Here is a 23,901-nt window from a genome sequence, read left to right as displayed (position 1 = left end):
TTATTTTAATGTGGAGGCTACTTTTTGGGTAAATTCCGAATTGTCAAAATGTAATGTACATAAAAACCTAGAGAACTATTTGGGATATTTCAGCATCCTTTAAAATTAAAATTTTTAGTATTCGACATACACGGTTTTAAAGAACGAATGTTCTCAATTCAAGAACAATGTTCTTGGATAGTTTTCTCTGTGTAGTTGATATTGCAGTTGTCTACACTTTTTTAATGAAAATTATATAACTCTAAATTCTGAATTTTAAATGATTGAAAATGGTAGAGCTTACGTTTCATAATCATATAGTTTTTCGATTTTTGCACAGGCGTACCGAAGAAGGTGTACCCATGCCATCACTGCCCCCCGCCCCCACCCACTGTCCCCACTTCTGGGTATTTGTAGTGTGCTCCAGTACAACTTATCCAAATGCAGTGCAAACCGTTCGCTCAAGTTTGTGTGTTCGCTGTTCGCACGGCTCAAGAGAGCTGCCATGGAAGTTGGATTGAATCGTTAATTAATGCATGATAAACTGGAGAGGCAAGGTAAGCACATGACGTGTGTTGTGTTCTGTCCGGGAAATGAAAAGCAGGAAAATAAAACAAGAAAGGAAAAGCCGAACAAAGAGTATGCAAATTTATACACGCCTTCATTTAGCCGCTTTGCTTGCGCTTTTTATTTTGTCCTGGGAAAAACAGCTCTACGCATTTTGTTTACACATCCCAACTTTCAGAAATTGAACCAGCCTTCAATTTAAGAAATTGAAAAACCAAGGTTGAAGTAAATTCGTAAAAATAAATAAATATTAAAAGAAGGTCTTGAAAACCCTCAAAAGATCTGCTGCTAAAGCAATTAAAACAAACAATAAGCCAAATCAAGCAGAATATTATTTTATGAGTACAGCTCTCACAGCCAATTTCCATACTAAATTTAAGTTCGTTCTTTGCAAGCTCATGGCTGTTCGGTTTTAAAGAATGCTTCCTCGAAACAATAAAAAAACGTTTAAAAGAGCCAAGACCAAATGCATCGTGACCTTGTAGAAAATGTGCGAGTAACAAATAGTTTTCCCCAGTCCGCATGCCACTTGCATATGCTGAAAAATTTCGCTAGGGGGAATTATTGGGGAATGGTTTCGTAAACATCCAAACAATTTTTCAAATGTCAAAAAAATGTTGACGTTGGTAAACTACTTTACTTCACATTAAGCACATGAAGTAATGCCATACATGGCAATGTTTCTATATAATTGAAAATATATATGAATATAAAATTTAAAAAATGTAAATAACTCTCAATGTTTCTAAAACTAATAACGACCTTTCTTTATTAAACAAATTAAACTATTCAGCAATTTAGATTCGCTCTTGACGACCATATTTCATCTATTTTTGGTTGAATAGCCCCCATTTTTCAGGAACTAACTAACTGTTGACTAAACAACGCCGAATAAAAAACTGAACAAAACAAAAAACTATTCACAGCTTATCGGCAAACAATAGACCATTGAATAAATATCAAAAGCAAATAGCCATAAATATTTTTCTTTACCCCATTTCTGCCCGGTTTTTTGAGCAATTTTTTTTTATTATATTTTCACTGTTTTTCCACATGGCGGGAAAATATTTTGAGCCATTGGCAGCGGCGAGTGAAGAGCCGAAAAAAGGGAATCATTTATGCCGCTTTAAAAGCCACAATCCGCAGGCCAGAAAGCCAGGGTTCCTGGTTCATGGTCCATGGTGCATGGTCCATGTACCGGGGGATTTGCAGCCGGGGCAAAAATGGCAATACGATACATAACGCAATAATGGTAACGTGTAGGCTTTTACGACACCGACATAGAAAACGCGAAAGGCGCGAAGCTTTACGATGCCCGCATCATTTGATTTTATTGCCAAGTGTTGGGGGGAAAACCAGGAGTCGGAGCAGACAGAACCGTGCCAACCAAAAGGGGGATGGGTTGAAGGGTCGTCCTTGAGCCAGTTGTTTCTGATTAATGCCATCCGACTTGAAGGATGCAGATGCAGCGGAGCACGGCACAAAATGCAAATCACCCGGCGGAATAATCAAATCGAGAACGAAACTGAGCAAAACGGCATCAAAGTTGGCGACGAACGGAAGCTGCTCCACAAAGGCAACAAACAACACACAATTGCACAGTCCGAGGGCAAAGGGCGAACAAGGCGCAAGTGTTCACCTGGGCGGGCTTTCCCACGCCCCCTTTTAGAGACCCCAACCCCAAAAAGCCACCCCCTTCGATGTGCAGGGGGTGGCAAGGCCAGCAAAATCAATTAATTTAAAAAATATCCATGCATTTGTTGACATTTCTGCAGTTAGACTACCTGGTAGCCCGTAGAAATCAACAAATATTTGCATAACCTGCTCGTTCGCCTGTCTTCTGCCTTGTTTTGCTGCTGTGACATTCCGCATTTATTGACATTTTCTATTTACCAGGCCGGGCTCAGACTGTCTCCCCGTTTTGACAGTTTATTTCGTAGGATATTTGTGTCGTTGAACGCCGGATGGGAATTTGCTGAATTGTTGCATGCTTGCTGGCATGCGAGACATTGGCATGTGGCAAAGATTGTTCGAAATATATTGGAATCCCATCTGAAAAGTGCCCTGACTCGAACGGATGTCGGTTTCGGTATAGAGGGGATGAGGATAAGCGCAGTTGATTGAAGCTAACCACGTTGAGTAGAAAAGAGGTGGTGTGTGAATCATATATCCTTACTGCACGGCAAATACTATGCATACACAACTATAAAACTATGAACTATCAATTTCAATTACTTGTTTAGCTTTGGTTTTAAAATAAAAATAATGATTTCTGCGTTTATTTTCGATTTTTATTACGCTAAAAGCGTTTAAAGTTCGTTTGCAATTTAAAATAATATATATGTATATCCAATAATTGTAATATCTCAAAGTTAAGATTTATAATCCCAATATCAAGTCTTTTTTAAAATACTATATTAAGTCTTGAGGAACTAAAGATTATTACCTTTTATTAGATAAACTTTAAAAAATATTTTAATTATGGTATTCTTGTAGCTTCCGAATTAGCAATAAATAGTTAAATAAATCTTAAGGTAAATGTTTAAGCTTCACATCCTATAAGAATTTCAAATAAAATTAGTATTCAGCTGTGATGTTTTGTGACTAGCCAACATCATGAATATTCAATATTTATTATTCAGTTTGCCTTTGTTTTTAGACATCTATGACCCTCTGACTAAAAGCCCAGAATGTGATTCATTTGGAGTTTCGTCACCAACTGCTCATGCTGGACAGGATAGATGAGGATTAATACACCATCAGTCGGTTTATTAATCTTCTCACTTGAAATTATTGAAGACATGGTTTTCTTAGTATATTTTAATGATTTTAATGAATGTGATTCGTTTCGTTAATGTTATCATATAATCCGTACAATAAACATAATACATAATAGTTATCTCTCCTGCACTAAATACAAAGTTATACATGGTGTTGAATATAGAATATTTATATGGTATATATATATTTTCCGACTCTACCTTTTGGCCAAAATAAAATATTATAAAAAATCAAAAACAAAAACGTGAGGGGACACTTTAAATAATTTGGCTTCTCTTATTATCATTAAGGATGGTCGAATTTTTTGGTTCACTGACAATTGCTTTTTGGGGCCCTCACAAAATATACATAGTAGAGATTTGACAACTCGCGTGCATTGGAAAGCTATCCGGGACTAACGTACTTGTTTGCATCCTTTTGACAGACTGGAGACAAAGTTCGTTTGGAAAAACTAAAGCCAACCAAGTGAAGGGCATTATTTTATTCCAGCGGTCTTACCGCTGCTGCTGGTAGATAGGAATGTTGTTCTTGACAGCATCGTTCTGCATGTGATAGCCGGGCGCCCCAACTGGTGGTCCTCCAGCCATGGACATGGCCATATGCTGGTGCAGCTGACTGAACTGATCGTGTGGTGGGTGCTGCTGTGGCGCCTGCTGTTGCTGATGCTGCTGTGCTGACATGTAGCTCTGTGGGTTGACGGCTGGCGATCCGTTCGGTGCATAAAGATTTGGTCCTGGCTGGTAGCCCTGCGGAGGCGGCGGCTGCTGATGTTGCGGCGACATGTAGGCGTGGGGAGCTGGAGGCTGCTGCGGCTGCTGGATTTGTGTGACTGCGGGCGGAACCTGGGCGTACTGCGCCTGGGGGTCGATGTGGTAGCTGTTCTGGGGATGCTGTGGTGGCTGCTGGGGATGCTGTGGCGGCTGCTGAGGGTGTTGGGGTAGCGGCTGCTGTTGTTGAGTGGTCACAGGAGTAGGCTGACTGTAGATGGGCTGCGGCAAAGGGGCAGCACCAGCTGGCTGAGTCAAATGGGCTGGCAGCGCTGAGTGAGTGATTGAAAGTTTATTATTAGTTAATAATTTAATTTTAACCGTAACTTTTTTTAAACACTCTTTAAACTGATTGCTGTTTCCTCAATATACTCACAATTCATCTGTGCAGCATGTCCATTTTGATACGGCAGTGGCACCTGTCCTTGAGGTTGTCCCAGATAGCCACCAGGAGCTCCGGGGGCCTGCGATGGAGCACCATTGGGAGGATTTGGTACGGGGCCATATGGCAGCGAGTGCATGCCCGGATAGTTTTGGGCCGGAGGGAATCCACCCGCTGCGGGGTAGCCCGGAGCGCCGTACAGAGCGGCACCCGGAAAACCAGCAAGTCCAGGCATAAAGCCGCCAGCAGCGGCTGCAAATTGTCCAGCGGCAACCCGATCGTCCCGCATCAGGGTATGGTAAAGATTGATGGCGTCCACAAGATCGCTAGACAGCTGCGTCAGCTGGGCATGTTTACGATCCACCCGCTCCAGCTCAGCGTCGATCAGAGGACCCATCTGATGGACCTCCTGCTCCAGCTGCAGCATCTCGTCGCTGTCCTGGGATGGATCCTCGGGATTCGCTTCGTGGAGCAGATGCAGCAGCCGATCAATCTTTGACTCGTCGATCTCTACGGGCTGAGCTGCTGCGGCAGCAGCTGCTGCTTCAGTCTTTTGCTGCAGGGCCGCAGCGGAGTCCAACTCTCGTTGCCCGGCGGCGGCGGCCGACTTATGCTGCTGATTGATGTCCAGGCGCTCAGGATCGACGGACAGATCGGCAGTGACAAAGTTCGAGGGGAAGAGACCCTCGCCACGCTGGTTATAGCCCTTCCACCAGTTGGGATCGCTGTCATCCAGCACGTGAATAATTTCACCCGCGACGAAGGTCAGTTCGTTCTCCTCCGCCGCCTCAAAGTCGTACAAAGCGCGAACCTTTCTCGGCTCCGGAGCAGGAGTTGCATTCGGTTCGCTGCTAGTAGCGGTGGAGGTGGCTCCGCCAAAAGAGGGATACAACGATGGATAAGCACTAGCGGTGCCGGTACTTGCTCCACTTGCAGTCTTTGGACTACCCTTATTCTCCTTCAACGACAATTCGATGGCCTTGGCTATGTCGTCCTCCTCCTGCTGGCTGCTAACCACGTTGGGATCCTTGGGCAGGGCGGCGGCCTTCTCGGCGACTGTCTTGGTGGTCTTATCGCCCAGATTCTTGAAGTCATAGCCCTCTATGCGCAGCTTGGTGTAAAGGGCGGGTATCAAGTCCAACTCTCGATCGTTCTTGTAGTCGTTATCAGCCCAGTTCTTCAGCACTTGCCGCATTTTCTGCGGGTGACAAGAGATGCTTTAGTTAGGGGATAGCTGTCATGGATTCCCTGGACTTACCAGCGAAACTTTGGCCTGGGCCTTGCCCAGCAGCCGGCGGAATTCGGTCTCGAAATCCCTTGAAGCCACCTCCAAGTGGAAGGGCTTTCCGCAGTTATTGGACAAAGCATCCAGCAGCGTGATCGCCTGCATCACCACGTGGGGATCGGTGTGACCCATGCGGCGCATCACCGCCTTCAAGCAATCCTTGGCCAGGCGAGGATTGGTCGAGACCTTGTCGCAGACATCCAGGATCAGGGACCAGTTGTCGTTGGTATTCGTCTCGCTGGTGGCCTTTTCTAATAAATTGGAAACAAAGAACCAAATTAGCTTATCAGTGGTGGACTAGAAATCCTGATGTGACTCATGGGCAAACAAAGATAAGCCAGTGCGTAAACTGATTGGAATAATAAAAGAAAATCAATATAACTTGGGAACTTGTTAAATTGCATTAGGGGAGGGGTGGCTGTGGGCGGAGGGGTGGTTTGAGTGCTACGTCACTCAAGGTCAGCGACTGCCAGCCGAAAACTCCAATAGGAAGTTCAACGAACGACGCAGAGCTGCGCACAGCATCTCACATGACCTTCTTTGTTGTCTGGTTAATTGGAAAGCGGGTCCACTGGGAAAAGGGGTAATGTGCAGGGGTCTCAGCCCGCAGATAAGAATAGAAAACTATGAAACGCAGTGGTCATTTGTGCAGTCCAGTTGGAACTGCGCCATCTCCAATCAGCCAACCAACCCACCCGGTTATCGATATACTCACCCACGTCGGCGTCGAATGGCGACGACTGCCCAAAGATTCCCATCTTTATGACCAAACGCTCTGCTCGCTCAGCTATCTGCCAACAATCTGCGCTGCCCCGGGGTCAATAAAATCCAAATCAGTGAATCTTTGTCTGGTTTCCCTATTGTTTTTCCCTTGAAATCGATTTTCACGGCGTCACGGCGTTTACAAGACGACTTTCCAGCTGTTTTTCGGTGCGGAAACCTTTGCGATTTTCCTCTGTAGTCTGTGGAGTGCTCAAATCACTTCGATCTCGCCTATATCCGACAAATAACGATTGCAAATTCGCTTAATTTGCGTTTATTGTGTAAAAAAGTGACTAATGGCGAGTGTGACCAGTTGGCCAGTAGACGCAAAACGCAAAGTATCGATACTTACATTAGGGTCATCCGTGTGTTTCAACTAATTATCGGTGACTATACTCAGACCATCGAAGGTGACAGTTACATTTTTATAGGAATATAACTTAATTCGAGAATATTAAAAAAAAAGAAGTTTTAAAATTAATAAAATGCATAGTTTTCTATGATATGGGATATAACGCGTACAAACATATAATAAAACAAATTTCTTTGTCAAACATGATTACAATTCTTCGGAAAATCGTAAATCGTGGATAAGCCACCGAAAAAACCAATTTTAGCAAATTATAAACTAATATTAAGCAATTCACTTCCTAAATTTTAGATACATGGTTACCTAGCAGTTATCGAAGTCACTTAACTATTCTCATCACAAGTCACCGAATTTGACGTTCGTAGTATGCGGCCACACTGTTCTCAGCATTCGAAAAAAACGCGCAAACAGAGGGGACGCCAAACGAAAAACTGATTTAAAAACAACGTTTTAATTGATTTCATCACATTGTAAGTGAAAAGCCGGCGACATGACGCTTTCCCGCACAAAGCACGCCAACCGGAACCACCTGCCGCACCTGCTGACCAAGGTGCCCGAGGAGCACCAGGAGCCGATTAAGAATATGTGCCTCAAGATGATGTCCCACGACGCCTACGGCCAACCGTATGTAAAGCTTATAAAATCCTTGAAAGCATATTAACTTCCGATCCCCTAGGTACGATTGGAGTTCCCGCGACTTTGAAATGGGCGCCCACTTGGGCCGCGGGAAATTCGGTCGCGTTTACCTGGCCAGGGAACGCCACTCGCACTACCTGGTGGCCATGAAGGTCATGTTCAAGGAGGAGCTGCGCAAGGGCTGTGTGCAGCGCCAGGTTCTGCGCGAGATCGAGATCCAGTCGCGACTAAAGCACCCACACATCCTGCGCCTGCTCACCTGGTTCCACGACGAGAGCCGCATCTACCTGGCTCTGGAGATAGCCTCAGAGGGCGAGCTGTTCAAGCATCTGCGCGGAGCTCCCAATCACCGATTCGATGAACCCAGGGCGGCGAAGTACACCTACCAGGTGGCCAATGCCCTCAACTATTGTCATTTAAACAACGTGATCCATCGGGATCTGAAGCCGGAGAACATCCTTCTGACCAGCACCGACGATCTGAAGCTGGCCGACTTTGGTTGGTCGGCGCACACGCCCAACAACAAGCGAAGGACTCTGTGCGGCACATTGGATTATTTGCCTCCGGAGATGGTGGACGGCAACTCCTACGACGACTCGGTTGACCAGTGGTGTCTGGGAATCTTGTGCTACGAGTTCGTCGTTGGCTGCCCGCCCTTCGAGTCGAACAGCACGGAGAGCACATACAGCAAGATCAGGCGCATGGAGATTTCCTATCCGCCGCATTTGTCCAAGGGCTGCAAGGAGCTGATTGGCGGGGTAAGATGATTGCTTTCTCTATGCTATCCTTTTACTTAAACTTGTTTCACTCTTGGTAGCTTCTACGCAAGGAGAGCAAGGGCCGAATCACCTTGGTGGAGGTCATGACGCACTATTGGGTCAAGGAGGGAATGGCCCAAAGGGAGCAACAGCTTCTCAAACGGGAGCGCGGCAAGGAGAATACAGCAAGGAATTGAATGATTTCCACTTAGCATTTTGTAACGACTTTTTTACAATTTTATTATGTTTAATAAACGGTTTAAGGAATGAAATGAAGAGTTGAGTGATATTTTACTGAAATTTTGGTATGCGCAAAAATGATTTAAACAAAATATTGGGTTTTCTTTTCCATACTAATAAAACTAAGAAAAAATCAATTATTTATGGGATCGATTCTATGATGGTCACGGGGTGCCGCTAAACCCGTATAAAAATTATGTAGTATGCTTTGAAAAAACTGTTCCTAAAAACAGCAAATTTACACATAAAAACTATATACAAAGATTCTGTGAAATCCACGGATTTCTTGGTTGGTCTTCAAACCAACCGATCCCAAAACCGTTGAATATACCCAAGAATATAACAGAATATTTTAGATTAGTTTGATAAAAAGACTTTAAAGTTAATTATAATATTTTATTAAAAACATACAATAAATATTGGTTTAAATACATTATATATAATATAATATTTAAATAAATAAATATTTTTACCTTCGACCCCCCCCCCAAATTTATTGTCCTACGCCCATGAGGGATAGGTATTTCCAGTTCCTAGACAGTGCAATATTATCGCGCTTTCTGCGAACGGTCACCCTAAATAAATAAAAGACAATTTCAAGCGTAAAATAAACCCTAAAAAGTCAATGATTCGCTCGATTTGTGAATTGTGCACCCACCAGTGAGTGGGCAAAGTGCGGCTGCCGACGTGACCGCCCCCAGGAGCCCTGAGTACCGCCCAGGAGCAGATCGTGGGTCGCCAGAGGAGCCCAGGAAGTACAGCAACAATTGTTATTTTTCGCCCGTCGATTTTCAGGGGGAGGGGGCTACGGACATCAGCCCCTTCGGTTTCTAATTAAATTAAAAGAAAAGGGGGAGAGGCAATAATACCCAGGTCAGTCCAATAAAAGCCAGGCAGCAGAGTAATGGTCTTCATCCGGGATCCCTGCGGCATCGCCTGCCTGGTGGTCACGTACGGGGCAGTTCTCTACGCGGACTATGTGGTCATCCGCTGGATCATCTTGACTACCATGCCGGGCAGGTGAGTAATACACACAGTACATATATCCGATAAGGAACTCTTTATAAATATAACCTACTTTCGACAGCCTCTGGATGTCCTTCCATGTGGTGCTCTTCAACACCGTCGTCTTCCTGCTGGCCATGTCCCATTCCAAGGCCGTGTTCTCCGATCCGGGCACTGTGCCCCTGCCCGCCAACCGACTGGACTTCTCCGACCTGCACACCACCAACAAGAACAATCCTCCGCCCGGAAATGGTCACAGCAGCGAGTGGACCGTGTGCACCCGCTGCGAAACCTACAGGCCACCTCGTGCCCACCATTGTCGCATCTGCAAGCGGTGCATCCGGCGCATGGATCACCACTGCCCCTGGATCAACAACTGTGTGGGCGAGCGCAACCAGAAGTACTTCCTGCAGTTCCTCATCTACGTGGCCCTGCTATCGCTCTACTCCATCGCCCTAATCGTCGGCTCCTGGGTGTGGCCCTGCGAGGAGTGCAGCCAGAACGTGATCGAAACCCAGTTGCGAATGTAAGTTTGCGGTGCCATGACAATAGAACCTTTTTTGGGGTGCTCTGATCTGAATGCTAAGCGGCATTTCGATTGCGATGCTTGCTAAGCGGACAAATCAATACCTTTTTTAAGTCAACGAAGATCGTGAATAGTTTTATAAATCTTTAAATGTTTTACAAATTTACCTGCATGTGAAAACTGCAGTTGCAGTTTTACATTGCATTTGTTACATTCAGCCTTTTGACCTTATAATTTATAGTATTTTTATACCCGTTACTCGTAGAGTAAAAGGGTATACTAGATTCGTCGGAAAGTATGTAACAGGCAGAAGGAAGCGTTTCCGACCCCACAAAGTATATATATTCTTGATCAGGATCACTAGCCGAGTCGATCTAGCCATGTCCGTCTGTCCGTCTGTCCGTCTGTCCGTCTGTCCGTCTGTCTGTCCGTCCGGATGAACGCTGAGATCTCGGAAACTATGGGAGCTAGGCTATTGAGATTTGGCGTAAAGATTCCTGAGCTTCTTACGCAGCGCAAGTTTGTTTCGGCACAGTGCCACGCCCACTCTAACGCCCACAAACCGCCCAAAACTGTGGCTCCTACAGTTTTGATGCTAGAATAAAAATTTTAACTGAAGTGTATTGTTCTCATCAATACCTATCGATTGACCCAAAAAAAAGTTTGCCACGCCCACTTTAACGCCCACAAACCGCGAAAACCTGTGACGCCCACAATTTTCATGCTAGATAAAAAATTTTAACTGAAATGTATTGGTCTCGTCGATACCTATCGATTGATCCAAAAAAAAATTTGCCACGCCCACTCTAACGCCCATAACGCTTAAATCTGTATACTTTGCTGCTTGCATATCTCCATATAGCTGAGTAACGGGTATCTGATAGTCGAGGTACTCGACTATAGCGTTCTTCCTTGTTTAAATTGTATTCAAAGTTATCTTTTAAAAGCATAGAATTTTTATCGGGTCATATTTAAAACACACCCGAAAAGGTACCTATAAAAATGAAAATTTAGATTATACTATACCTTGATAAGGTGATATGGTGCCAATTTAAGAGCTGTAACTTCATTCTTTTCACTTCACTTCACATTCACTTCAATGCAATTTTGTGGGGCCCTTTAGGAAATTAATTAAAGGTATTTCGGCGAAGCCAACTAAGAAAAAAATAAGCTTAAATATTTGGAAACGTGATTTTGTACACTTTTTCTTTAATATTTAACTTCTGCCTTCCGACTTCCTTTTCAGGATTCACTCGGTTATCCTTATGCTGGTGTCGGCGCTCTTCGGCTTGTTCGTTACGGCCATAATGGTGGACCAGCTGCACGCAATTCTGTACGACGAGACGGCCGTGGAGGCGATACAGCAGAAGGGCACCTACCGGCCCAACCGGCGCAAGTATCAGCTACTGGCCGATGTCTTTGGACGCGGACATCCGGCGCTGTGGCTGCTGCCCTGCACCAGTCTGAATCACGCCTCCCGCTACCACGATACGCCTCTTTTGAGCCACGAGGTCTAGGGCCAGGAAATATTCTTTATATTTTGTCCTTGTGTTTATTGTGCGGCCAAAAGAGCCCGGGAATGTTTTTAGTTTTTAATTATTGTGTGATTTTTTTTAATCAGCCTACCCACCCACAGCCAGTCAAATTGATTCGTATTTCGTATTGTGTATTATATGCAGATTCCAACTTAATTTATGCTTTAGTTTATAATGGTTTGAAATTATAAATATAATGAAAGCAGCGTCGCGGAAAGAAGGTGCATACTCAAAATGAACATGGATATTTTATAAGGAACTTTTTGCAACTGCTTGATTACAAACGCTTGCGTAGATCATTTGTACACCGACATGAATGAACACCAATGAAACCTTCGGCCACCCGGGGTATTTTTTACCAATATCCAACTAAGCAGCACATTCTGATTTGAGAAGTAGAAAAATCTCAATTGTATACATTACTACATAGCTATGTACCGAGCTAGGGTATAAGACCTTAAAAAGCATTTACGATAGATACGAAGATACATAGACGCATATACCAAAAATAAAAAAGAGATAAAAAACTCAAACAATAATGTGCAGCAATAGTTTGTAATAATTGTAATCACTTTTTAGTTGTAGTTTATTGTTCTTTTGACATTTACGACCATCAACCAGCACTAAAAAGATTTTGAATGTAACACCGTCAAGCACAGTAGTGTCCCTTGAACAGTTCCCAATAAAGCTATCCGATATGCATAAGTAATCAATCGAGTTCGCTTCCCAGGCCCTCCACGCTCAGAGTTAGCTGTGTCAGCGCCTGCTTGGCCACCACGCAGAGGACTCCCTCCTGGGAGCTCTTGTCCTCGAACTCCAGGATCTCCACGCACTCCTTTAGAAGGTCAATGGCATCCACCAGGCGGGCACGCAATTCTCCTCCGTTTAGCTTGCCAGCAATGAACCCGCTTTTGGCCAGGAGGACCAGGGGAACGTGCAGCTCGTAGAGATTCATAGCTCGGGTTCGACTTAGACCCGGTTCGAAGGTGTTCAGTACACGCAGAACTTGGCGACAGAGCTCCGCCTTGCGCTCCAGTTGGTGATCGGGCAGCTGGACCATCTCGTAGCCTTGGACCCGCCCGTACATCTCGATGAGCAGCTGCCTTAGCCCTGTTGCTATGAAGTGCAGCGGATGGAGCAGGGATTTGTATTTGCGCAGCAATCGTTCCACCTCCTCAAGTCGCTTTGCTCCCATTTCAAGGGCTTGTACTGAATTCACTTCGGATTGAAGGGATTGGAGCATCGCCATCGCCTCCGAGTTGGCAGTGATGGATCCACAGCTGCCGCAGTTAAAACTGGTGTCCAGTTCTGTAAAGGGTATACTTAATAGGCTAACTAACTTGGAACCTTTGGTGCTTACCCGTCGGCTCTCTGGGCACTTGGTATCCCTCTGCGCACTGACCACACTTTAGGCTGGAAAAGTGCGTTCCCAATTCGGTGGGATCCAGACAGCGATCGCATTTGCAGCTGAAGAACTTGCCCTGCTTCAGGTGCTTCTGTCTCTGGGCAGTGCCATCCAGAGTGTACGTGTAGCTGTGATGCAGTGGCTGACCCTCCTCCAAGTCCACCATGGCACGCAAGCGGATTCTGTAGATCAGAGCTCTTATAAAAATTGTGCATAGAGGATTTGAAAGGTATGGATGCTCATAAGTAGATAATAAAAATTACTCACAAAGTAAATAAGTCCTTTATTTTTTTTTAATGGGAAACCAGCTAGTTATATTTAAAATCAATTTCTCAATTTCAGCATACCAGGAAAAATAAAGAAAAAACTGAATAATTGCGTTTGTCCTTCAAATCAAATAATGCTACAACTTTATAAAATGAATGAAAATTACACAATCAAATTATTGTAACAAAATGTGTATATATAAATCTCTGATTTATAACGAACAGGGATTGAAAACAAAATAAACCGGAAATATAAAAGCTTGCAAATTGTATTCCTAAGATTGACTTAAGTTTGCGACCCTTCCCTTATAAAAAAGAGTACAGTACGAAAATCTTGACATTCTTTAGAAGATACTCCCTGAAAAGACTGAAGTGTTATTCTAGACTTTAGTACTTAGAGCATATACAGAACTACGTAAGTTGCCTTTTTCTTTGGCCTAAAAACTTATTTTACCCACTGCATCTAAAGATACTTCCACACTTACTTGTAGCCCTCGCTGGGATAGATGCTCCTGGATGTGTTCGGCACACAATTGTGGGCCAGAATTCCGGTGTAGGGGAAAAGGCACCTCAGGGGATAGCCCTTCGAGCTTCTCGCCTCAAAGGCGTTCACCTCCAGCACTCCCACCACCTGCATAATCAGCTCCTCACTAAACCGGGAGGCCAGTTTGCAGGGACCCCGCAAATACTGAGCAATATTAACGCGATCCGCGTGCCATACATCTGCATCCTTCTTCCGCTCCTCCTCGTGATGCTCCATTGGTGCCACCTCGCTGTCCCATCGCTCTGGATTCGCCTCCTTCGCCAGCAGAACCCTGAAAGACGGAAGTTCAGAAAGTTATTCAGATGTACTATATTATCATGTCCCAAATCTTGGGGTCACAACAGATTTGCTTAAATATATGCTGCTAGCATTAGTCTCTCACAGATTTTTAATCGAAATACGATGTTAGTCTACACACTTTTTACTTCAGGGATATAATTCAATATTCTTGTAGCTTTATAAAAAGAATCTTAAAACGTTTGAGAGTATCTTGTTCAAAATTAATCTTTCTGTTAAATCAAATTTTCATTTTGTTGAAAGATTACTTAGACACCCCCTATATGCCGAGAAATGCGAATAGTGGTCGTTTCTGTTTGTTTTTTGGCTGGGTCTATTTTTGTTCCTCCCACTGGGCTTCACCTGAGGGGCATAATACAATCCAACTGAGGACAGTGGCTGCTCCCACTGGGAAGGGGGAAGAATCGTGCCCGAGAATCCCTCAGCTCCCGGCACTCCAGCTGGAAATGGGCGTTATCCTCATTTCCTGAGCAATCCTCGCACAACGGCCAGCCGCATTCGGTGCACAGCTCCTCCTCTGGATCTAAATCGGTTTCGTAGCACGCCAGGCACACTACTGGACCATTGCACTTGGGTCCCACGGCGAAGGGCAGCTCTTCGATGAGTATGCCACGGCCAGGAGTCGCTCCCTTGGCCACCAGATAGCGTCCACAGACCGGACTTATCTGAACCGACGTCCGATTCACCGACAACGTTGGCGGCGATGTCATTTCGCTGACTGACACCGGCTGGCCGAACTCAGATCATGGGCAGACCTCACAGATGATGCCTTCCCCCCACTACATAGCAACATTTTTCCCTGCTCCGACATAAAGCATCATATTTGCGGAGCACAGTGGTTCCCAGGTAAGTTGTATAAAAAAAAAATTGCTATTAAAAAATTCCATTGAGATTCAAAAAGCATCTTCCGTCATAATATTTCCAAGATGTAGTTCGAGAAAGGAGTCGTACTTTACAAATCTTGAACAATTTTGCTTATCTTTAATAAAGGTCTACCCAAATGTGAATATCTTATGTTGCTGAGACTTGCTTGTTCTATTTCTATTTACTATGTACAATGTACATACCTATATTTTAAAATGTGCGGCGGATTAGAAGAACACACAAAATATAAACAATATTTCTCAGTGATTACGTTTCTTGATTGGCTATTTAACCCATATGAATATTAAACAATAAAGAAAGCTAAATTCCGCAAGCCGAAGTTGAAATACCCTTGCAGCTTAAACAATATCATGTAACTAACATCATAATATATTACAAAAACCGTATACCGATATACAATAAGCAAATTCTGAAATCTTAAAAATCTAAATAGTAAAGGATAAAATAGAAAACAATCCAAAACAACAAAGCTAGAATTTTTAACATATATGGTAGCTTTGTTATATAGCCTCCGATTAAAAGGCATTTCATTTGAAATTCTGAAATCATAAAAAACAGCTTTACTCGAAAGTATAAGAGAATATAATCAAAATTTTTGAGTCAAAAACAACGAAAATAGAACTTGTTTTCTATTAATTTTTCGATCATTTCTATGGAAGCTATAAGATATAGTAGTCCGATCCGGAACAATCCGACTTACATATATACTACATCCAATAGAAAGCAGTCTTTTGGGAAAGTTTATAATCGATATCTTTAAAACTGAGAAACTAGTTTGCGTAGAAACTGACGCACATGGCTAGTTTGACTCGTCTAGTGATGCTGATCAAGAATTCATATAGGATCGGAGACGTCTTCTTCACAGTGTTGCAAACTTCTTACTGACATTATAACACCCTCTGCCAGGGTATAAAAATAAGAAACTGAGATTCCCATCATTTCAGTATTAATTAGTTATAATCTTAACCTTTTTTGAATAAATATTTCAATATTATTGAATAAATTTTAATTCTGGGGGAAAATGATAATGTAAACATTATAAACAGAGGATACCCTATTCATGTAATTTGCTCCACCGTGCCCTACGCAGTGTTTTTGATCCACCGCCTTCTTTGACGTCGTCGCAATGAGTTTTCGGTATTTGCCGGCTCGCATGCGATCTCCGAGAAATGGGCCGCGACTGCCAAAACTAATGTTCTGACAGGTTCCCCCAGGTGTCCCTGGTCCCTCAGATCCGGCAGAATTGTATATATTCCCCCCGCTGGAGCCCCGTCGAACTAACCTCAATGGTGTTATGCAATCCAACTGCGGGCAGACGCCATCATCGCTCACATTCCCGGCGAAAGTGACACGTGCGGCGGAGAAGACCTGGCACTCTCCGCGGTGATCACTGGCGTCATCGTCGTCGGCGCACGATCCGCACAGTGGCCAATCGCATAGCTCGCAGCGATCCAGCGAATCGCCGTCCTCGCCAAACTGCAGGAACTGGTAGCATCCGAGACAGGCGATCCCACTGTCCCGCTTTGGCCCGCGGGCGAAGGGCAGCTCCTCCAGTACCAGGTCGCCCCGTTCCACGGGGGATGAGGTGGCCAGGCACCGTCCCAGTATGGAGTCCTCCTTCAGGCGGGCCTTCAACATGCTGTTGCCGCACGAGAAATGCACTGGTCCCGATTAGAGCCCATTTGAATCGGATTATGCGGTCGATTGGCTGCCCTGCACGAGTGGTACGTTGGGACTTCTAAAAATAAAGTGCATCACAAACACTCGATTGTTGTCAGTGGATAAGATATTACCTCTAACGGCTTACCTCTTTTAATCATTAATCAAATTTTTTGGACTACAACAAATAGAGGCAAACAAATTTGTCAAAAATTTATTGGGCTCGTGTAAATGTTAAGGTTATATTTGTATCGTGATTATATTTATATCCAAATGATTGTAGTTCTTTCTTAAACAGATTGAGTCATTTATTTGAATTTTTAAATTCCGTTACTAAAAATATGACCGTGCTTTTGCCGGGTCTTTTGGTACAAACATCGATAGTGACAACAACCAATAAGAACTATCGAAAGTTTAATGTTTATAGTCTGTTAAGATAGGGCGACATTTCTGCAACAGTGGCCAAATTGTGCTACAGATCCCTTTTAATACATAAAATGTACGCTTGAGATTCAAATGTAACTAGTTCTTTTAATTACAGTCAAAGGTATATGGTATGGTAGTTAGGCAATGTTTGGTCTGCGAAACATGCAGGTTGCTTTTCCAGGTTGTCATTTCATTTTAGTTTCTTCCTGTCGATCCGAAAATGTTTTTATTAGCTTATTGCAGTCCTTTAATCTTTTTAATTTCCCTGTGTCAGTGATAAATAATAAAAATAAAGATTTTTTGTCGTAGGTGTACCAATTAATCTAATTTAAACAATGAAATTTGTTAATTGTAAATTAGCTCCGAGTTTTTGAAGACTATTTCACATTATTTTTAAGATAGTGAATTTCTGGAACCACTATGTGAAAGATCGGAATAGTTTTTGCTTTAATTAACTTACAAATTATTTTTCAAAAAGTTGTTTAGAATTTCCATTACTTTTGTTTGTTTTCAAACTTATGTCACCTAGTTGGTACTCCTCTTTCCTCATTTCTAAAATTATTAATTGGAGGACATTGACAATGACTAAAACAAATACAAAAAAATTAGTCTTAAGATTTAATCCCGTTATTACTGCAACTTTAAAAAACCAAATGCCAAAAAATTGGTAAAATTTGTATATCTAACTATTTGTAATATTCCCTGACAGCCTAAAAACAAATTGGCCTAATAAATGATCGCCTAACTGCATTATTTTCTCCAGTTCTTGATCTCTGTTAAGACCACTGTTAACTCGTGTTAACTTATGTTATCCTCATAGTATTACCAGGTTATTTAAACCCCTTCATTTTTTAGGAAATTTGTGGTTGGCTTTTGGATTTGCCAGCTGGTAACACTCAAGAAAATTAAAAAATTTTGTGGTCGTTTGTCGTGCGTGGTTGTCTCTGTTCCTCTGCGTTTCGCATTACACTCTAACCAAACTAAAACTCATTAAAAGTAAGTACAGACCCTTCTAGAGCCCTCAATACAGACAGGGAAATCCGAAGAAAGATTTTAAGAAACGTAAAATTAGGCTTTTCGGTGCTAGTGATTTCATAACCTCGAAAAGAAAAATTGCAAGTAGACACGCGCATGAACAAAAAGCAAAAGGGCTGAGCACTTTTTTGGATGATGAAAATCGAATTTGTTATCAGCAAATGGGGAGTGTTTAGGCAAAACAATTAATTGATAAATCGGCAATTGCAGGGGAAACTGCCGGTCAGCTATCACACACACACACTACACCCGCACGCACACCAGTGCAGGCACAGTTCATTGGCAGCAGCTGCCGGCGAATAAAAAAAGAAAAGAAGCAGAAAAAGCGATGGAAAAGTGCCTGGCAAATTTCTGTTACGTAACACTCGCAGCCAATGTGCTAGCGCTCTCGCTTAAATTGTTTTGATCAATTCCGTTCGTTATCGCCATGTTGCCACCCACCTCAGCTCGCTCAATAAACATTTTCAATTTCGCTCTCGACTGTTCTTTATCACTGTTTGTTTGTGGTCATGTGAGGCTTGCACTTTTCGATTGTGGGTGATAGTTTCTGCGTGACGTCACCTGGAAAATCAATACCCCTTGATGTGACACCTTTTCGTGCTGTCCGCTTCGTGCTTTCCATTGCCCATCGATTTCCCTCGTGTTATGCAACTGGCGAAAAGCGGGGCGAACACCCTCCCACTTTATAACCTCCCAGTCAAGGTCATCATCACCGAGATGAGCTGATTCATTTTCGCCGGGGAAGCCATCTCCCAGTATTTGTTCATTATCTAGTGACCAGGTTATATCACCTGACATCCAAAGAACAAGAAAAGTTCCTCCCATTTCTCGTTTGGCCGCTGGCCATAACGACTTTTGTTTGCCGCTATTCATAATTTTCCGCCTTAATTGCTTTGATTTTTCCCCACCACTGCATCTTTTAGACTACACGAAAAGAAAAAATGACCATTCAAATTTATGAATTAAATTGTTATATGAAAGTACATATTTCGAGAATTTCTTAAAAAGTTAAACTGTTATTTTGGAAATATTTATTGGATGTTAAAAGACCAAGATACAAATTTTAAAAAATTGGTTGGGGATGTTTTAGAGACAGGTGCTTTTAATAATTAGTAATAAACAATAATTATTGTTATATTCTTGTGCCCAATATTCGCACCGCGACTGTATATCGCATTCTTGACGTCACGCAAATAGAAACAGCGAAGACGAGACCAAAGCAGAGGCTGCAAAAGTGCAGTTAGCTGCTGTGTCAATGATCGCTTTCCTAGCGGACTGAACTGACCAGCAATTAATGCCAGCAAGTACGGAACGTAAACACACTTAGAAACTACAGCTATGGCCAGAAAAATAGCGAGTCATGGGATAAGGGATTCGTGATTCACAGATATCAAAACTGTCAAGTGTATTATTTTTTTTTTTGATTTTAAAAATTTTATTTTTAGCCTTGAGTTGAAGATAATAATTACCATTTTTGCGTATCTGAGCAATATTAACTTTGAGTGTTGACATCATGTGAATAAAATCATCCGACTCTTAGAAAATCATCAGTTTTTAGTATCATCAGTCGCCAATAAATAGAGTAAACAAGAATTACACAAAAAAAAGAATTCACGCCTTTGATGTCTAGGGTGTAGTGCCAATTAAGATCGAGTCTCTTATATAACTACTAAAAACATATCATAGAATTATGGTCTGACCTAGATATGAAAATATTAAAATGTTTATCTTGTTCCTTTTTATTATTAATGCATCTCTAATATCCCATTAACATAAATAAAGAACTTTAAAGTTCAATCGATTTCTACATAGCATTTTCAACTATTTCACTTCGAGGAAAAAACATCTTTAATTAAGTTATTGTAATACTTGTATTTCCGATCAAGGTGTACGGTTGGCAGTTCTTCTCTGTTTCTATTTATCCCACTTTTCCCTGGCACTTTCTTTTGCCCCAGACGTACATTGACCCTTCTCTCAGTCACTAGCAATTTTCTTTGCTTTCGTTGGTAATGGTGTACCTCTGGCTGCCTTGAACACTAATTTAAATTGATTTGTTTATTTTCGCCGCGAAAATTGACATTTAGCCAAAGTGAAAATGAGGAAATGGCCTGAAAAATTCTTTGCCCATGTTAATGCTGTTTTTTTGGCCATTCTAGTTTTAGTTTTCACTTTTCTTTTGCCACCGGCAGAGCACTTCTGATTTAAATTAGACAAAAAGTAATAATCATCATGTTGCTGATAAGATTAAACCATCCCCCGTCCGTAAAACTTATCTTTCGAAACGCGCAATAATGGACCTGGCGAGTGAAATGATTTCGCTATAAATACCCCCATAGTCACGACTATCGATTATTCACCAACTAATTGGCGACGCGTTTAAATACAATCCATTCCAGATGGCTCCTCCATCTTACAGCGATTTGGGCAAACAGGCTCGCGATGTCTTCAGCAAAGGCTACAACTTTGGCCTGTGGAAGCTGGATCTGAAGACCAAGACCTCGTCGGGCATCGAGTTCAACACAGCCGGACACTCCAACCAGGAGTCTGGCAAGGTCTTCGGCTCCCTGGAGACCAAGTACAAGGTCAAGGACTACGGCCTGACCCTGACTGAGAAGTGGAACACAGACAACACCCTGTTCACTGAGGTCGCTGTCCAGGATCAGCTCCTCGAGGGTCTGAAGCTGTCCCTGGAGGGCAACTTCGCTCCCCAGTCTGGGTAAGATTTAAAACCAAAATACTAACGATATTAAGCCTTATCTTACAAGCATTATGTTTGTGTTTAGCCACTATCTTTAATTTCACGATTTGGCCAACTACTGATACGTTTTACATGTTTGATTTCGTCAGATAACTAATATTATATCATCTTTTCACCTCCAACAGCAACAAGAACGGCAAGTTCAAGGTGGCCTACGGCCATGAGAACGTCAAGGCCGATTCGGACGTGAACATTGATCTGAAGGGTCCCTTGATCAATGCTTCTGCCGTGCTTGGCTACCAGGGATGGTTGGCCGGTTACCAGACCGCATTTGACACACAACAGTCCAAGTTGACCACCAACAACTTTGCCCTTGGCTACACCACCAAGGACTTTGTCTTGCACACAGCTGTGTAAGTATTACTACTTGGCCTTTGGTCTTAAATGAATCCGAATTAATGGTTTCCTTTTTCTGATCAGCAACGACGGCCAGGAGTTCAGCGGCTCGATCTTCCAACGCACTTCGGACAAGCTGGATGTGGGTGTGCAGCTGTCGTGGGCCAGCGGCACCAGCAACACCAAGTTCGCCATCGGCGCCAAATACCAACTGGATGACGATGCTAGCGTGCGCGCTAAGGTCAACAACGCCAGCCAGGTGGGTCTGGGATACCAGCAGAAGCTGCGCGACGGTGTCACCCTGACCCTGTCCACGCTGGTCGATGGCAAGAACTTCAATGCCGGTGGCCACAAGATCGGTGTTGGTCTGGAGCTGGAGGCCTAAGTCGATGGTTTCCCGCCAGTCGAGGAATCCTTGAACGTTGTCTAACATCCCCACACGCCCAACAACAAGAGCAACAGCAGCCAGACAAGTGCAGTAACAACAAGAACAAACAAAATAAAAGAAAAGATATTCTTCAAAAAATAACAACACACAGTCAAATATAAAGAGAATCTGCACATCCTAACGATTAGATTGGATCAGTTGTCACCCGGCCAGCCGGCCATCACCACATCCGCCCACTCCCTGCCCCAGCCACCCGAATCTGCAGAAGAGACACTGCCAACAAACGATGCAAGGGGTGGGTGGTTCAATCGCTTGGTTGGTCAGTCCGTCGTCGTTGGATGTAGCTTTGATTAGTGCATTGAAAATTAGCAAATTTGTTGTTGGCAAAAGTACAGTAAAAATACATTTACCTATTAAAAAAAAATATTGAAAAGGAATATTATGGCTCAAAAGGCGTTGCATTTTTTCAGTTGTCAGAACCTTAGGGGTTGCCCCATAGCAACTGGCGGCGGAACTAGGACACACACAACCCAAACCACATTATCATTAACAACCTTTTACTTTTCGTTGTGCATTTACAAGAGAAATAAATCGAGAAGAAACGAAAGTCATCATTGCAGCGTTCATGGAGCATTTCAAAAGAATTGGGAACAGCGTTTTTACAAGATTTAAACAATGTGATATTTTTAAAAAAAAATCGTTACAACTCTAGGTTTTTATTAAAATGAAGCTTGTGGTTAAGGTACATTTTAGGATAAGCACAGGAAACCATGCATTATAGTTCAAAGATGTCCAGCCTGTATAAAACTAGATACTGATCAGGCAGCATTAGATAAAAATTTTCGGCTAACCGAGGCTGTTAAAGCGTAGAGGACAAAAATTTCGAAATCAGTCGGGCCTTATTTACCATACCACCTTTTTATTCCGCCCACAATGGCTCCAACGCCGACGTATCCCGATCTGGGTAAGCTGGCTCGCGATCTTTTCAAGCGCGGCTACCATCCGGGAATCTGGCAAATCGACTGCAAGACTCTGACCAATTCGGGGATCGAGTTCTTTACCACGGGCTTCGCCAGCCAGGACAACAGCAAGGTGTCCGGCTCTCTGCAGAGCAAGTATAAAATCGAGGACCAGGGCCTGACCCTCACGGAGCGATGGAACACGGAGAACTGGCTCTTTGGCGAGATAATGCAGCGAGACAAGTTGGCACAGGGTCTGATGCTAGCCCTTGAGGCCAAGTTTCAACCAGCATCAAAGTGCGTACGGGGTTATATCCAACTTTATATAATTTTTATAGGGTTTAAAAACACTTTTATCGAGTCGGATATATTCGGTGAATACAACAATTAGACCTATTCTTATCACAGTTTTTAAGCTACAGTACTTTACCTTTACAATGATGGTAAGACCTACCATCTAATGATCCTTAAAATATAAATTATTGATATTACTACCGGTTACAGCGAAGCGGATGGAAAGTTCAAGATGGGCTTTGCCCAGGAGAATTTCAACTTCCTGGCCGACATTGGGCTAAACTCGGAGCCGATTTTGAACTGCTCGCTGGTTTTGGGCCACAAGGAGTTCCTGGGCGGAGTGGGAACCGAGTTCGATATTGGCAACACCGAATTTAAAAGCTGGAAAGTGGCCTTGGGTTGGTCCAACGAAACAGCAACCCTCCATGGCGAGCTGTAAGTGCGAAAAAGGACTGAAATTTTGAGAGGTTTCTACTCAAACCTTTCTACACATTTTGCAGGAAGAACGGAGACACCTGGCTGGCTTCACTCTTTTACAAGGCGAACGAGAAGATCGATGCCGGGGTCGAGGTCACCAAAGGCGCCGGCGGCGGTGGTGGAGGAGCCGAAAACGCTGAGGGCGGAGATCAGGACGGAGGCGGAGATGTGATCGTCAACCTGGGCATGATTTATCACCTGGAAGAAGAAGCCCTCATCCGTGCCAAGATCAACAACGTGGTGGAGCTGGGCCTGGGATATGAGCAGAAGCTGCGCGAGGGCATCACCGCCTCCATTTCCGCGGTGCTGGATTGCAACAACTTCAAGGATGGAAACCACAGATTGGGAGTGGGCGTGGCCCTCCAGTGCTAATTGATTTCTGACGGCAGTCACTCAACGATTTAAATTTCCAAATTGGTTTATCTTTATTCAAATGACAAATATATCTCCTTTTCAAAAATAAAGTTTACTTAAAGAAATACATCGAGAGGTTATTTATTAAAAATATTAGGATCCGAAGATTTTTAAAGAGTCTTAACAAGCAAGTAAAGGGATAGGTGTTAGAATGAGTTTCTAATT

The 23,901-nt window shown here is 43.2% G+C and overlaps 6 protein-coding genes and 1 long non-coding RNA gene across 10 annotated transcripts; 5 read left to right on the top strand and 2 right to left on the bottom strand.

Moving 5' to 3' along the window:
• Positions 1-341: 341 nt before the first annotated feature.
• Positions 342-4,222, top strand: LOC118877701 (uncharacterized). 2 transcript variants are annotated; one of them, XR_005014430.3, is made up of 3 exons: positions 342-536; positions 2,443-2,696; positions 3,206-4,222. It is a non-coding gene; the product is annotated as an uncharacterized lncRNA (long non-coding RNA). The 2 variants fall into 2 exon arrangements; XR_010653726.2 differs by having other exon boundaries at positions 344-536; positions 2,443-2,699.
• Positions 3,352-6,849, bottom strand: Stam (signal transducing adaptor molecule). 2 transcript variants are annotated; one of them, XM_017089565.4, is made up of 4 exons: positions 6,477-6,849; positions 5,735-6,012; positions 4,471-5,674; positions 3,352-4,366 (listed from the first exon to the last, which is right to left on the bottom strand). In XM_017089565.4, the coding sequence occupies exons 1-4, from the start codon at positions 6,517-6,519 to the stop codon at positions 3,822-3,824; spliced, it is 2,070 nt and encodes a 689-aa protein (XP_016945054.3). In that variant the 5' UTR covers positions 6,520-6,849; the 3' UTR covers positions 3,352-3,821. The 2 variants fall into 2 exon arrangements, with proteins under 2 accessions (XP_016945054.3, XP_016945055.3); XM_017089566.4 differs by lacking the exon at positions 6,477-6,849 and adding an exon at positions 6,297-6,321.
• Positions 6,850-7,262: 413 nt separating this feature from the next.
• aurB (aurora B) lies at positions 7,263-8,559 on the top strand. Its single transcript, XM_017089567.4, has 3 exons — positions 7,263-7,517; positions 7,570-8,287; positions 8,347-8,559. Exons 1-3 carry the CDS (start codon positions 7,384-7,386, stop codon positions 8,482-8,484), a joined length of 990 nt encoding a protein of 329 aa, XP_016945056.1. The 5' UTR covers positions 7,263-7,383; the 3' UTR covers positions 8,485-8,559.
• A 525-nt stretch (positions 8,560-9,084) lies between these two features.
• Dnz1 (DNZDHHC/NEW1 zinc finger protein 11) lies at positions 9,085-12,302 on the top strand. The gene is made up of 3 exons (XM_017089966.4): positions 9,085-9,547; positions 9,615-10,058; positions 11,305-12,302. The coding sequence occupies exons 1-3, from the start codon at positions 9,432-9,434 to the stop codon at positions 11,573-11,575; spliced, it is 831 nt and encodes a 276-aa protein (XP_016945455.1). The 5' UTR covers positions 9,085-9,431; the 3' UTR covers positions 11,576-12,302.
• Positions 12,146-16,676, bottom strand: SmydA-3 (SET and MYND domain containing, arthropod-specific, member 3). 2 transcript variants are annotated; one of them, XM_017089965.4, is made up of 4 exons: positions 16,273-16,676; positions 13,750-14,079; positions 12,954-13,180; positions 12,146-12,901 (listed from the first exon to the last, which is right to left on the bottom strand). In XM_017089965.4, exons 1-4 carry the CDS (start codon positions 16,626-16,628, stop codon positions 12,303-12,305), a joined length of 1,512 nt encoding a protein of 503 aa, XP_016945454.3. In that variant the 5' UTR covers positions 16,629-16,676; the 3' UTR covers positions 12,146-12,302. The 2 variants fall into 2 exon arrangements, with proteins under 2 accessions (XP_016945454.3, XP_016945453.3); XM_017089964.4 differs by lacking the exon at positions 16,273-16,676 and adding an exon at positions 14,448-14,830.
• Positions 16,677-17,914: 1,238 nt separating this feature from the next.
• porin lies at positions 17,915-22,029 on the top strand. Its single transcript, XM_017089918.4, has 4 exons — positions 17,915-18,071; positions 20,507-20,826; positions 20,994-21,221; positions 21,289-22,029. Exons 2-4 carry the CDS (start codon positions 20,507-20,509, stop codon positions 21,587-21,589), a joined length of 849 nt encoding a protein of 282 aa, XP_016945407.1. The 5' UTR covers positions 17,915-18,071; the 3' UTR covers positions 21,590-22,029.
• A 295-nt stretch (positions 22,030-22,324) lies between these two features.
• Positions 22,325-23,803, top strand: Porin2. Its single transcript, XM_017089917.4, has 3 exons — positions 22,325-22,848; positions 23,056-23,280; positions 23,346-23,803. Exons 1-3 carry the CDS (start codon positions 22,526-22,528, stop codon positions 23,692-23,694), a joined length of 897 nt encoding a protein of 298 aa, XP_016945406.3. The 5' UTR covers positions 22,325-22,525; the 3' UTR covers positions 23,695-23,803.
• The last annotated feature ends 98 nt before the right edge of the window (positions 23,804-23,901 follow it).

This window comes from Drosophila suzukii, chromosome 2L, assembly GCF_043229965.1.
Source record: "Drosophila suzukii chromosome 2L, CBGP_Dsuzu_IsoJpt1.0, whole genome shotgun sequence".
Classification (NCBI taxonomy): domain Eukaryota; kingdom Metazoa; phylum Arthropoda; class Insecta; order Diptera; family Drosophilidae; genus Drosophila; species Drosophila suzukii.
Note: the sequence above shows the minus strand (reverse complement) of the source record. Positions and strands in the feature narration are given on the sequence as shown.